This window comes from Physeter macrocephalus, chromosome 1 (assembly GCF_002837175.3).
Source record: "Physeter macrocephalus isolate SW-GA chromosome 1, ASM283717v5, whole genome shotgun sequence".
Classification (NCBI taxonomy): domain Eukaryota; kingdom Metazoa; phylum Chordata; class Mammalia; order Artiodactyla; family Physeteridae; genus Physeter; species Physeter macrocephalus.
In genome coordinates, this window is record NC_041214.2 from 19,034,913 (window position 1) to 19,047,643 (window position 12,731).

The 12,731-nt window shown below is 40.0% G+C and overlaps 1 protein-coding gene across 2 annotated transcripts; it reads left to right on the forward strand.

Annotated features, from left to right (window-relative positions):
• The first annotated feature begins 1,889 nt into the window (after positions 1–1,889).
• Positions 1,890–12,315, forward strand: COMMD2 (COMM domain containing 2). 2 transcript variants are annotated; one of them, XM_007111351.2, is made up of 5 exons: positions 1,890–2,010; positions 2,107–2,184; positions 2,848–2,930; positions 7,457–7,630; positions 11,725–12,315. In XM_007111351.2, exons 1-5 carry the CDS (start codon positions 1,944–1,946, stop codon positions 11,920–11,922), a joined length of 600 nt encoding a protein of 199 aa, XP_007111413.1. In that variant the 5' UTR covers positions 1,890–1,943; the 3' UTR covers positions 11,923–12,315. The 2 variants fall into 2 exon arrangements, with proteins under 2 accessions (XP_007111413.1, XP_007111412.1); XM_007111350.4 differs by having other exon boundaries at positions 1,901–2,010; positions 2,107–2,226.
• The last annotated feature ends 416 nt before the right edge of the window (positions 12,316–12,731 follow it).

A 12,731-nucleotide genomic window follows, 5' to 3' on the forward strand; every position in this document is an offset into this window, starting at 1 on the left:
CAAGGCATAGCATATACTTGAGCTTTGAGTCATTGCTCTATAAATATTTGTTATATTAAATGAATAGATCTTAGGATGATCAGGCTCATGGAATTCTCAATGACCTGTGTACACAAAATCTGCTCCTACAAAATATAAATGTTTCAGCTAACAAATCATTTGTTAATGCTAATTTATTGTTTAATTTGATCATCAAAATCAATTTCTTGATATGAATTTATTAATTCATCTGAGCATCATAGCAGCCCTGCATGGCACAGAAGGACAGTCATCATTAAAATACCCATTTTACACATGAAGAGGTTAAATTTATAACATATGAGAATAACTTGCTGGAGGCCCTACAGGTAGTGAGAGTCAGAGCCAGATCTGGAACCTAGACTTTTGACTTTTGACTCAGGTAATTACCTCTAAACAACTACATAACGTTTGGTAACAGAAAGTCACTCTGCACATTATCCTAGGAAGTTTTAACTCCCAGGCTGTTTCCCCCAGCTATAACTTGGCTTTTGGAACACCTTCCTTGACCACCCCATTCTGTTCATCTTTATTTCCTACCTTCACCCCTGCCCCACCCCCGCCTTCACTCCCACTTCAGTCCCTGAGATCACAGGGAAGAAATGCTATTTTATATTGGCATAATATTACACCTATTTGTAAATTCATTTTGGCATTCCTTATGCCCTATAAATAATGGACATTTTCTCAATAATGTATGTATAAAACCTTCTTCAGAAAATGTCATTTTTGCTGATCTGCAACACAGTCTAAGTAAGAATTGGGCTCTCTCTGCAAATGCTGCTTCAAGACCTAACTAACAAGTTTAAAGACCTGCCTTTTTGTGCCCCAGTATGGGAAACAATTTCAGTTTCAGTCAGATGTAAGGGATGAGGCAGACACAGAGAACACAGCTGAAAAACTCTTCCAGTTTTCGCTTCTGCTCAGGAGACTTGGAGTATAGAAAGCTTGGCGTATAGATAGACAGCTTTCTATCTATGTCCCTAGATATAACAACCGTAGATGTGAAGTCTCTCTCTGTCTCTCTCTCTCTTTTCCCCCATGCTTTCCCCCACCAAGACAGTGAGATTTGAAGACTATCAATTAGCCATTCTGTAGTCTCTTATATTTGCACCACAACAGGTGAGAAGAGCGAGTTGGTAAAGGAACCAAATTCTCACACTGCCCCCAACACATAAAAATAAAGACAAGCGTAGTCGTCGTCTTCCTCCTCTTCATCGTCCTTATCCTAATTTATAATCACTCACAGAACTTGTTACTAACCTTCAGCTTTCAGCCTGCTGTGCAGAATGATGGGTTTTGGAGCAGGTGATCAAGGGCTCTGACCCTCTCCTTCCAGCTCTGTCACTGGCTATGACATAGTCTTTGGAGCTTGGATTCTTCATCTGTACAAACGATGTCATGGCTATTGAGCGTATTAAATAAGATAAATCAAGTAAGATAACATATACAATAGCTCTGTACAAACTAATAGCTCTATAAAAGTTACCTTCAACTGCTTGACCTGTCTCTCAGTTTCCTTGTCTCTAATGGGAACAATAATGGTACCTACCTCATAAGGTTCTTGTGAACTCTAAATAAGTTAAATGTAAGAACAGTTCCTGACATAGTGCTTAATAAATGTTAGCTATTGATATTATTAATGTAAGCTCCCGGGGGGGGGGGACGTGTCGAATTTTAAACTTCTTTTCATCTTCCTCAGAGAACAGCATTCTACACCCGGCAGGCTACAACTGACTGGCGAACTGAAGAATCTTCTCATCCCAGCCTGCGCCGCGGAAGGCGTTTGAGTGTAGGACGGCGGTAAGGCGGAACCGAAAGCTCGGGACGCTGAGACGCCGGAGCCTTTTTACAGTTGGACTCGGGGCCCGGAAGTGGCGAGGGCGGGGTTAGCGCTGCGGGGAGAAATCGGCCAGCCAGAGAAGATGCTGCTGGACCTGTCGGAGGAGCACAAGGAGCACCTGGCCTTCCTGCCGCAAGTGGACAGCGCGGGTCAGGGGGCCCGGCGGCGGAGGGTGGTGCTCTGCGGCCTGGGGAGGGGATCGGTGGGAGCGCCCGGTGCTAAGGGTCTCCTTGTTTCCGTTGCAGTGGTCGCTGAGTTTGGGCGAATTGCGGTGGAGTTCCTGAGGCGTGGCTCTAACCCCAAGATCTACGAAGGCGCTGCGAGTAAGAAGGGGGGAGGCACAGCGCTGAAAACTGCGCGGAGAAGTGCGTTCTCTGTCCGCCTGGAGGGGAAAGGGTTATTGGGACTCTAAACGTCTTATTTCCATAGTGGCAGAATAAAAGCAGAAGGGCTCTAAAGTCAGGGCGCAAATCCTGCCCGTCCCCTAAGTATTGTGAGTTTTTAAAAGCTTGTATTAAGTCTATTTCCTGACGTGTTAATGGACATAATACCATCTGCCAGAATACTGTGATTCTTACCTGCATCCAAGTGTGTGGAATAGCTGGGTGAACGATAAATATACAAGTGTTTGGTTATTATTAGTTTTTCAGACATCTGCTTTTGCTGAAGTATTTTTACCCCGATGGACGAGGGACGGTTTCTATTATTGTCCCTTCTGCCAGGCTTGAAGTAGCGGCGCACTCAAGAGAAGCACTGTGCGCCTGGTATTGTCTCCACGTGTCTGTTTTTGTAAAGGTTACATGGTGGGAAATACTGAAGGCATTTGGCTGGGAGTGGAGAATGAACAGGAGGCTATTCCCAAGTAATTATTTTTTATAATAATTACAGTGTTTGAAAACATGGAATAGATAACATTTACTCTTTAGAGTTTGAATAAAAGAATAAATACAACATAATTTATTTGCTCATTTTTCCTCTTTTTTCAGGAAAACTCAGCGTAAGTAGTGACACTGTCCAACATGGTGTGGAAGGATTAATACACCTCCTTACTGAAAGTTCAAAGCTCATGGTAAGTGCTTTTGTGGACTGTTTTGTACTAGCAGGACCTTAAGGAGGTTCAGTATATTCTACATCAGTCCTGGCAGGATCTGCTCATTTCAGTAATGTTGTTACTGGTTTATAATGGATTTAGTGAAGCCATGCCTAAGCAATCTGACTATAATGTGATCTGCTGGCATGCATACCTCTTATTAGTATAAATTAGAATTGCCTCTAATTCTGCATGTTATTAAACCATATACCATAGTATGTATCCCAAGAGGAGGGCGAATGAAATTATTTTAATTTTTTTCATATTAGCAGTATATAGCTTGTTGGAGAATTGAGAAAATTTTTTCCATTTTTTTTTTAAGTGTTAATTTCCCCTTCCTTAATACTAGCTGAGGGATCTTGTACCAGTATTTGTTTCTTCATGCTCCTAATAGAAAAAATATTTGAAAAATTACAGGTGGCTGCATGGGGGTTAATTTACATATTATCCATTCTACTGTGTCTCAGATTTACCTTTTTGTAAGAATCACGCGTGACCCTTGTTAACCAGATTCCCGGTTCCTACCTCAAACCTATTGAATCAGGCTTTCCAGAGGAGGGGCTTGAGAATTAATCTTTTCCCAAGGTGCGTCAAGTGATTCTTAAGATCAGGCAAATTTGGGAAACTACACTAGAGGCTCAACATTTTGATAGTGAATCCTAATGCTGGAAGTGATAAAAGATGCAGTGTGGCTTACCTGAGTTGTTTTCACCCTAACAGTTAGATTATTTGAGTGGTTATGAACAACTACATAAAAAATTTATTTTATAGATCCCTTTTGTCGGGCTTCCTAAAATATTACACTTAGAGGTGGTCCACAGCAAATGCCCTGTCCCATAAATCCATGTTCCATTAATTGATATGGGGAACTCATTTTTGCTGCCCTAAGCAATCCTTTCTGGCCCTATCCAGAGCTTTCCTGGCTGCTCTCCTCCTGGGAATAGATCTCTAGCCTCTTGCTCTTCTGTGTAGTCAAACTGAATCTTCTGACAGACCACCTGGTGTGATTGGTCAGCTAACCTAACCTGCCCGGCCCCAAGGACTATAATCTCCTCCATAAAGGCAGTGAGCCTGTTTGTTTTGTTCAGCTCTGTCCTCCTAGCACAAGACCTATCCCACAGAAGGATCTCAGAAAATATTTGTTGAAGGGATAAAGTATACAAGCCTATGCTATTATAAACAGAGACAAGTCTAATGACGTTAACAAACCTGAAAAAGAAAGGGTGGCATGCAGAAATTGGAAAAGAGCAAGGAAAGTAGAGTGTTAAAGTGGCTGAGGTGAATACAACGAAAGGAAGAGGAGCAAAGAGAAAGAGTGTGCTTTCTCTACATTTTCTCTACCTTTTTATCCCCTCCTCACTTCAATCATCCAATAAGGGAGTAAAAGCAAGGCTGCTGTTGGCAGCTTCCTTTTATCCTATTGAGGGTCCATGCCAGTGTTAGGGTTGGTCCCCAATAATGCTGAGCCAGTGGGCAGCAAAACTGGGACTCCATGCCCTTCTCCCCCAGCTCCCTTTACTGGCCAAATATATGATTTCTTTGTGTCCAGTCAGCATCTGAGTATCCCACTAGGACTTACCCAAACCAGGAGCCCTCATTCTCTCACTAAGGCTTTTTTTTTTTTAAAAGTCTTTTGACACCATTCACCTCTTTCTCCCATCCCACCTCCTACTCCCTGCCTCTGGCAACCACCAATCTGTTCTCTGTATCTGTGACCTTGGTGGGTTTTTTGGTTTTGTTTTTTAAGATTTGACATGTAAGAGAGATCGCACAGTATTCCTTTCTCTGTCTGACTTAATTCACTTAGCATAATGCCCTTGAGTTCCATCCATGTTGTTGCAAATGGCAAGATTTTATTCTTTCATTTTTTCTTGTGGATAATATTCCATTGTATATATATGCTTCAGTTTCTTTATCCATTCATCCATTGATGGACAATGAGTTTGTTTCCTTATCTTAGCTATTGTAAATAGTGATGCAGTGAACATGGCAGCACATGTATCTGTTCAAGTTAGTGTTTTTGTCTTCTTTGGATAAATACCCAGAAGTAGAATAGCCGGATCATATGGCAGTTCGATTTTTAATTTTTGGAGGACCCTCCATACTGTTCTACATGGTGAACAGTTAGATTATTTGAGTGGTTATGAACAACTACATAAAAAATTTATTTTATAGATCCCTTTTGTCGGGCTTCCTAAAATATTACACTTAGAGGTGGTCCACAGCAAATGCCCTGTCCCATAAATCCATGTTCCATTAATTGATATGGGGAACTCATTTTTGCTGCCCTAAGCAATCCTTTCTGGCCCTATCCAGAGCTTTCCTGGCTGCTCTCCTCCTGGGAATAGATCTCTAGCCTCTTGCTCTTCTGTGTAGTCAAACTGAATCTTCTGACAGACCACCTGGTGTGATTGGTCAGCTAACCTAACCTGCCCGGCCCCAAGGACTATAATCTCCTCCATAAAGGCAGTGAGCCTGTTTGTTTTGTTCAGCTCTGTCCTCCTAGCACAAGACCTATCCCACAGAAGGATCTCAGAAAATATTTGTTGAAGGGATAAAGTATACAAGCCTATGCTATTATAAACAGAGACAAGTCTAATGACGTTAACAAACCTGAAAAAGAAAGGGTGGCATGCAGAAATTGGAAAAGAGCAAGGAAAGTAGAGTGTTAAAGTGGCTGAGGTGAATACAACGAAAGGAAGAGGAGCAAAGAGAAAGAGTGTGCTTTCTCTACATTTTCTCTACCTTTTTATCCCCTCCTCACTTCAATCATCCAATAAGGGAGTAAAAGCAAGGCTGCTGTTGGCAGCTTCCTTTTATCCTATTGTGGGTCCATGCCAGTGTTAGGGTTGGTCCCCAATAATGCTGAGCCAGTGGGCAGCAAAACTGGGACTCCATGCCCTTCTCCCCCAGCTCCCTTTACTGGCCAAATATATGATTTCTTTGTGTCCAGTCAGCATCTGAGTATCCCACTAGGACTTACCCAAACCAGGAGCCCTCATTCTCTCACTAAGGCTTTTTTTTTTTTAAAAGTCTTTTGACACCATTCACCTCTTTCTCCCATCCCACCTCCTACTCCCTGCCTCTGGCAACCACCAATCTGTTCTCTGTATCTGTGACCTTGGTGGGTTTTTTGGTTTTGTTTTTTAAGATTTGACATGTAAGAGAGATCGCACAGTATTCCTTTCTCTGTCTGACTTAATTCACTTAGCATAATGCCCTTGAGTTCCATCCATGTTGTTGCAAATGGCAAGATTTTATTCTTTCATTTTTTCTTGTGGATAATATTCCATTGTATATATATGCTTCAATTTCTTTATCCATTCATCCATTGATGGACAATGAGTTTGTTTCCTTATCTTAGCTATTGTAAATAGTGATGCAGTGAACATGGCAGCACATGTATCTGTTCAAGTTAGTGTTTTTGTCTTCTTTGGATAAATACCCAGAAGTAGAATAGCCGGATCATATGGCAGTTCGATTTTTAATTTTTGGAGGACCCTCCATACTGTTCTACATGGTGGCTGCACCAATTTACATTCCCACCAGCAGTGCAAGAGGGTTCCCTTTTCTCCGCATCCTCGCCAACACTTGTTATCTCTTGTCTTTCTGATAAGAGCCATTCCAACAGGTGTGAGGTGATATCTCATTGTGATTTTGATTTGCATTTCCGTGATGATTAATGATGTTGAGCATCTTTTCATGTACCTGTTGGCCATCTGTATGTGTTCTTTGGAAAATGTGTATTCAGATCTTCTGCCCATTTTTTAATCAAATTGTTTGGTTTTTTGGCTATTATATGAGTTCTCTATATTTTTTGGATATGAACCCTTTATCAGATATATGATTTGCAAATATTTTCTCTCATTCGGTATGTTGCCTTTTTGTTTTATTAATGCTTTCCTTGGCCCTGCAGAAGCTTTTTATTTTTATTTTTTATTATAAATTTATTTATTTTTGGCTGAGTTGGGCCTTCATTGCTGCATACGGGCTTTCTCTCTAGCTGCGGTGAGTGGGGGCTGCTCTTCATTGCGGTGCGTGGGCATTTCATTATGGTGGCTTCTCTTGTTGCAGAGCACGGGCTCTAGGCACGCAGGCTTCAGTAGTTGTGGCTCGTGGGCTCTAGAGCTCAGGCTCAGTAGTTGTGGCGCACAGGCTTAGTTGTTCTGCAGCGTGTGGGATCTTCCCGGACCAGGGATCGAACCTGTGTCCCCTGCATTGGCAGGCGGATTCTTATCCACTGCGCCACCAGGGAAGCCCCCAGAAGCTTTTTAATTTGAAATAGTCCCACTAGTTTATTTTTGTTTTTGTTGCTTATTTTTATGTATCAGAAACTTGGAATTTGGAATAGTGGGCAAGGGTTGCCTTTTACTAAGGAGTGTTATTTCTTTTACTAGACAGAAAAGAATTAAGGGATTTCATATTCTTTTGCATATATCCAGTATTTCAGCATTTCCTAGACAAAAATAAATTTTGATGTTCTGTTAAACTCGATTCTCTTTTAGATTTCTGAACTGGATTTCCAAGACTCAGTTTTTGTTCTTGGATTCTCTGAGGAATTGAACAAATTGTTGCTTCAGCTTTATCTGGACAACAGAAAAGAGATCAGAACTATCCTGAGTGAATTGGCACCAGACCTTCCCAGTTACCACAGCCTTGAATGGCGACTAGATGTACAGGTATGACTATTTTTTTTAAACCTGACATAGAATATAAGATTTATTTTAGGTTTATGTCCTGAGGCTTGTTGTATTCTTTACCATCTTAACCAAACTCTGGTTTGAAACTTTAGTTTTTTAATTTCCCAAATAGTTCATTTTCTTATACTTTTAATGTGTTCACACTGATTTAATTTGTGAAGTTTATAAGAAATAGGTTATTTGTAAAAGCAGATGGCTATCCATATTTTTAAAGTGGTGCTTAGCTTTTTAAGAACTTTCTGTCTAAATAAAACACATATGTAAAAAAGTACACAGGTCAATATACAGCCCAGTGAATCATGTGGTGAAAACACCCATGAAACCGACACTTACCCATGACCAGCACCTCGGAAGCATCCTCCTTGCCTCCTACCAATTACTTCCCCTATCCTTCTTTTCAAAGGTAACTAGCATCCGGACTTCTGATGCACAGATTACTTTTTCCTGCTCTTTAACTTTCTATACATGGAATGATTCAGTAAATATTCTTCTGTGTCTGCCTTCTTTTTGTGAGATTGAGTTGTTTTTAAAGCCACGTAAATAACCAAAAGGGATATTTCAGACTATCACATGAAGCCCTTTCTCAAGCAGTGACAGATAAGTTAGTTAATAGATGTTTGCTGAATGTCATCCACTCACTAATCAGCTCTAATCAGAGCTGTTCTGAATGCTTTGGGACACAAAAGAAGTGTAAGACACTTTCTCAGCTGGAAAAGGTGTTATCTGGTTAGGGATATTAGTGTTCTCAAAATAACTAGTAATTAAAGATAGCTGTGAAATAAGGTTCTGGAGAGGAAAAAAGAATAGAATTGTATAAATGAAGGTACAGCTGAGTATTTCAGAAAAGCCATATAGCTCAGGTAGTTCAGTGTACACTGGCATGATCCAGAAAAGCTTCAAGAAAAGGAGGTGAAATTTCAGCAAAATGAATGGACAGAGAAAACCAGGGTAATATTCTTGACAGAGGAGACAGCATAAGTTGTAAAGGCCCACATGGATATGGGAATGAACAAATGAATATGTGGGATAGCTCCCTAGCTCCCTAACTTGATTGCACACTGGAATAACCCAGGGAACTTTAAAGATTCTGATGTCCGTGTTCTGCCCTAGAGGTTCTGATTTATTGGTGTGGAGTTGGGCCTGGGCATCAGCATCTTTCAAAGCTCCCCTGTCACCCAGGTAATTCTAATGCGCAATAAAGTTTGTAAACTGCTGTAATAGTGGATTCTTCCTGATTTGAATGGTCCAGGTAGGTTATAGAAATTCAGTTAGAGTTTAGCAATTATTTCCCAGGGTGTTGAGTGCTTGAATATGTATTAACACAGGAGAAAGTATAAACAGATTATAGGCTCCTTGACGGTACGTGCTGTGTCTTGTTCACTACTGTGTCTCCAACACAATGCCTGACACATAATAGGCATTCAATACTGAATATAAATAAGGAGAGGTGGTCAGCAGCTTCTTAACCGTGTTATTTATTAAATATTTCTTGTACACCTATCATGTGCCAAGTGGTGTGGCTACAGCAAAGAACTTGACACAGTTTATGCTCTTGGAGACCTTAGAGGCAGCAACTCCTGTGGGGCTCACGGGGAGGAAGAGATCACTGTGGTTATGCCTTTATGTTTAAGTCCTCTCATAATAACCAGGTGGAGGAGATTTGGGGATGGTCGTGTTCATGAACTTCAGCACTAGTTTATCTTGTATCCCTCTCTTATGTGGAGATAGCTTCTGACTTTTGGGTTCCATTTAGCCCTTAGAGGTTCTTTTTTTGGCTTTATTGATTTGCTTTGAGTTTTTCCATTATTAAGACATTTTTAGAAGTTAGAAACTTAGGCAATTGAAATTTCTAAAATTAGACTCAAGAGAGTTCATTTGCCCAGTAAAATGAGTTTGAATTGCTGTGTTACTGCAAGGACTAATACAGTTTAATGTTGAGGGTATGTTGAATGAATATTGCCATGTGGTGAGGTGTTTAAGGGCTAAAAAAGCTACTCAGAGAACTAATGGATTTACTGAGCTCAAGGAAGGAAGGAAGTGAAGAAGTCTTGTCAGATGAAGACCAGATAAATGGCTAGGAAACTAGTAACAGGATATAGAACCTTTGGTTTTTGAGTAGCTGACTCATCTCATGGAGACTGGTAGCGAATGGATAGTTACCAGCTAATTATTGTGCAGTTGCTTATGGGAAATAAATCAATCATCATAGGTTAGTTTCTACTAGACGCATTTCCCATACTTCATAAATTGCCAGCACTTGTTAAATAGCATCAGTAAATTGAATGCATCTGAGACCGGTGCAGGAGAATGTTAGCTTTAGGGCTTATCCTTTTAAGGTTGCTGCTGTTATTTTTACAGGGAGAAGGACAGAATTTCATCCCCATTAAAAAAATAAGTCCATATCAAGAAATTTGTGGAAAGAAAAACTTTGTGGGCTACTGTTCTTTATCCTGTAGCACTGTCATTCAGTACTACTGTGAATCACCCTCCCCAAATTACAACCCCCTCCCAGCCCCCTAAGGGTAACCATTATCCTGAATTTTCTGTTAATCTTTTCTTTATAGTTTTTTTAATGTATATTTTTTCACTAAACTGTATAGTTTTTAGATTTTCATGTATTCTTCTGCAACTTGCTTTTTTGATTGAACGTTTTCTTTTTAGATTTATTCATGACAATTCATGTTGCTGTAGTTCACTTTTTGCTGTCATTTAGTAAGCATTTCACTGTATGAATATTCTCAATTTATCCATTCTGTTGTTAAAGAGTATTTGAGATTTGTCTAGTTTTGGACTCTTGGAAGCAAATACTATTATGTATTGCTGGTAACGTATACGTTTTCCAAAGTGATTCTGTCATCACTCTCACCAGCAGTGGATGAGAGTTTTCATTACCATCACTTTACAGTGCTCGGTATGGACAGGTTTCTAATTCTTGCAAGGCTGATAAACAGTATCTTAGGATTTTATTGGCCATTTTACTGATTTCTAATAAAGTTGAACATATTTCCTGTGTTTATCTATTTGTGTTACTTCTGCAGAGTGCTTAGATAGGTCTCTGTACAATTTTTTCTTGGTTTTGTGGGGTTTGTATTAAATCAGAGCAGTTCTTCATACATTCTTGATACTAACTTTTTTGATTGTATGTGTTACAAAATATCTTTTCTCAGTTTGTGGCTTGTTTTTCCACCATTTTTAGGTATCCTTCGAAGAAATTTTAATGATGGTTCAATGTATCAGTTTTTTTCTTTATGGTTTTTCTTTTTATATCATGTTTAAGAAACCCTTCCATGCTGACTAGACATCCTGATTGACTATACATTCTGGTTTCTTTTTTTTTTCCAAAGGTTTGTTTTTCTTTTGTTTGTTGTTGTTGTTGTTTTGTTTTGTTTTTGTGTGTGTTACGCGGGCCTCTCACTGTTGTGGCCTCTCCCGTTGCGGAGCACAGGCTCCGGACGCGCAGGCTCAGCGGCCATGGCTCACGGGCCCAGCCGCCCCGCGGCATGTGGGATCTTCCCGGACCGGGGCACGAACCCGTGTCCCCTGCATTGGCAGGCGGACTCTCAACCACTGCGCCACCAGGGGAGCCCCGTTTTTTTTTAATATAAATTTATTTTATTTATTTATCTTTGGCTGCCTTGGGTCTTTGTTGCTGCGTGCGGGCTTTCTCTAGTTGTGGCGAGCGGGGTCTACCCTTCATTGTGGCGCGTGGGCTTCTCATTGCGGTGGCTTCTCTTGTTGCAGAGCACGGGCTCTAGGTGCGCAGGCTTCAGTAGTTGTGGCTCACGGGCTCTAGAGCGCAGACTCAGTAGTTGTGGCGCACGGGCTTAATTGCTCCGCAGCGTGTGGGATCTTCCTGGACCAGGGCTCGAACCCGTGTCCCCTGCATCGGCAGGCGGATTCTTAACCACTGCGTCACCAGGGAAGTCCCTCTTTCCAAGGGTTTTAAAGTTACTTTTCTTTTTGAAGTCTGTGATTCATCTGAAATTAGATTTTTTGTATGGTGTAATGTAACTATTATATGTTTAGCATGATTATTAAATAGTCCTTATGCTCTTATTCCATTTAAAATCAAGCTTGCAAGCAGAAGCCTCAGGCAACAGATGAAGCCATCAGTGACTATAAAGCTACACCTTAATCAGAACGGTGATCACAACACCCAAGTTCTGCAGACAGACCCAGCCACCCTGCTCCATTTGGTTCAGCAATTGGAACAAGCCTTGGAAGAGATGAAAACAAACCACTGTAGGAGAGTTGTGCGCAATATCAAGTAGTCCCAGCTTGTTTTCTTCCCTTAGAATCACTTGTGAATTGATGATATGCAGCAGTTACTTTTCAAAATAAATTTTTTAATTGATAGTGATAAATACATAGAGATTTGATAACATTTCTTTTCCTGTGTGAAGATACTGAGGTCATGATCAAAGGCTAAGTAAATTTCCTTTCCTGGTGCTAAATGTGGTCAGCTTCTTGACAATTAAGATGTATTTTGTATTTTAAATGTGTAAATAGGATTGAATCAACTAGAAGTGAATCCATATATAATACTGTTCAAATCCTCTGTATATATAAATGACTGTACTTTTTTTGATACTTCTTTTGACTACTTAACTTTATTATTTTCCTCCTTATTGACCTAAATTTGACAATAAAGTTCACAATGTAATGCTATTACTATTCAGAATATTCCTAGACAGTTTAATGTTTTTGACCTTTAAAAGCACCCCATGATGTTAACAGCCACAGGATAGTTGGAAGTGAATATAAATTTTTTTAGTGCTATATTTAGGCAGTTCTTGCATTTTTCTTTGCCTGTGAATATAATAAGTATTTACCATGTTGCTTAAGTTTAAGTTGCCATGGCTAATAAGCTTAAATAGTACTCAAATTTGTGTGAATATATTGCATTTTATTAAGGACTACTTTTTTTCCCTATTATCCAAAGCATCTAAGAGATACACTGTCATTTACATTTATAAACAATGGATGCAGACATAATGTAATCCATTCTTAATTATCTGGATATAAATTATAGTCACTTTTTATAATTCTGTTCGAATAAAGTATAAAGAGGGCAAAGAAA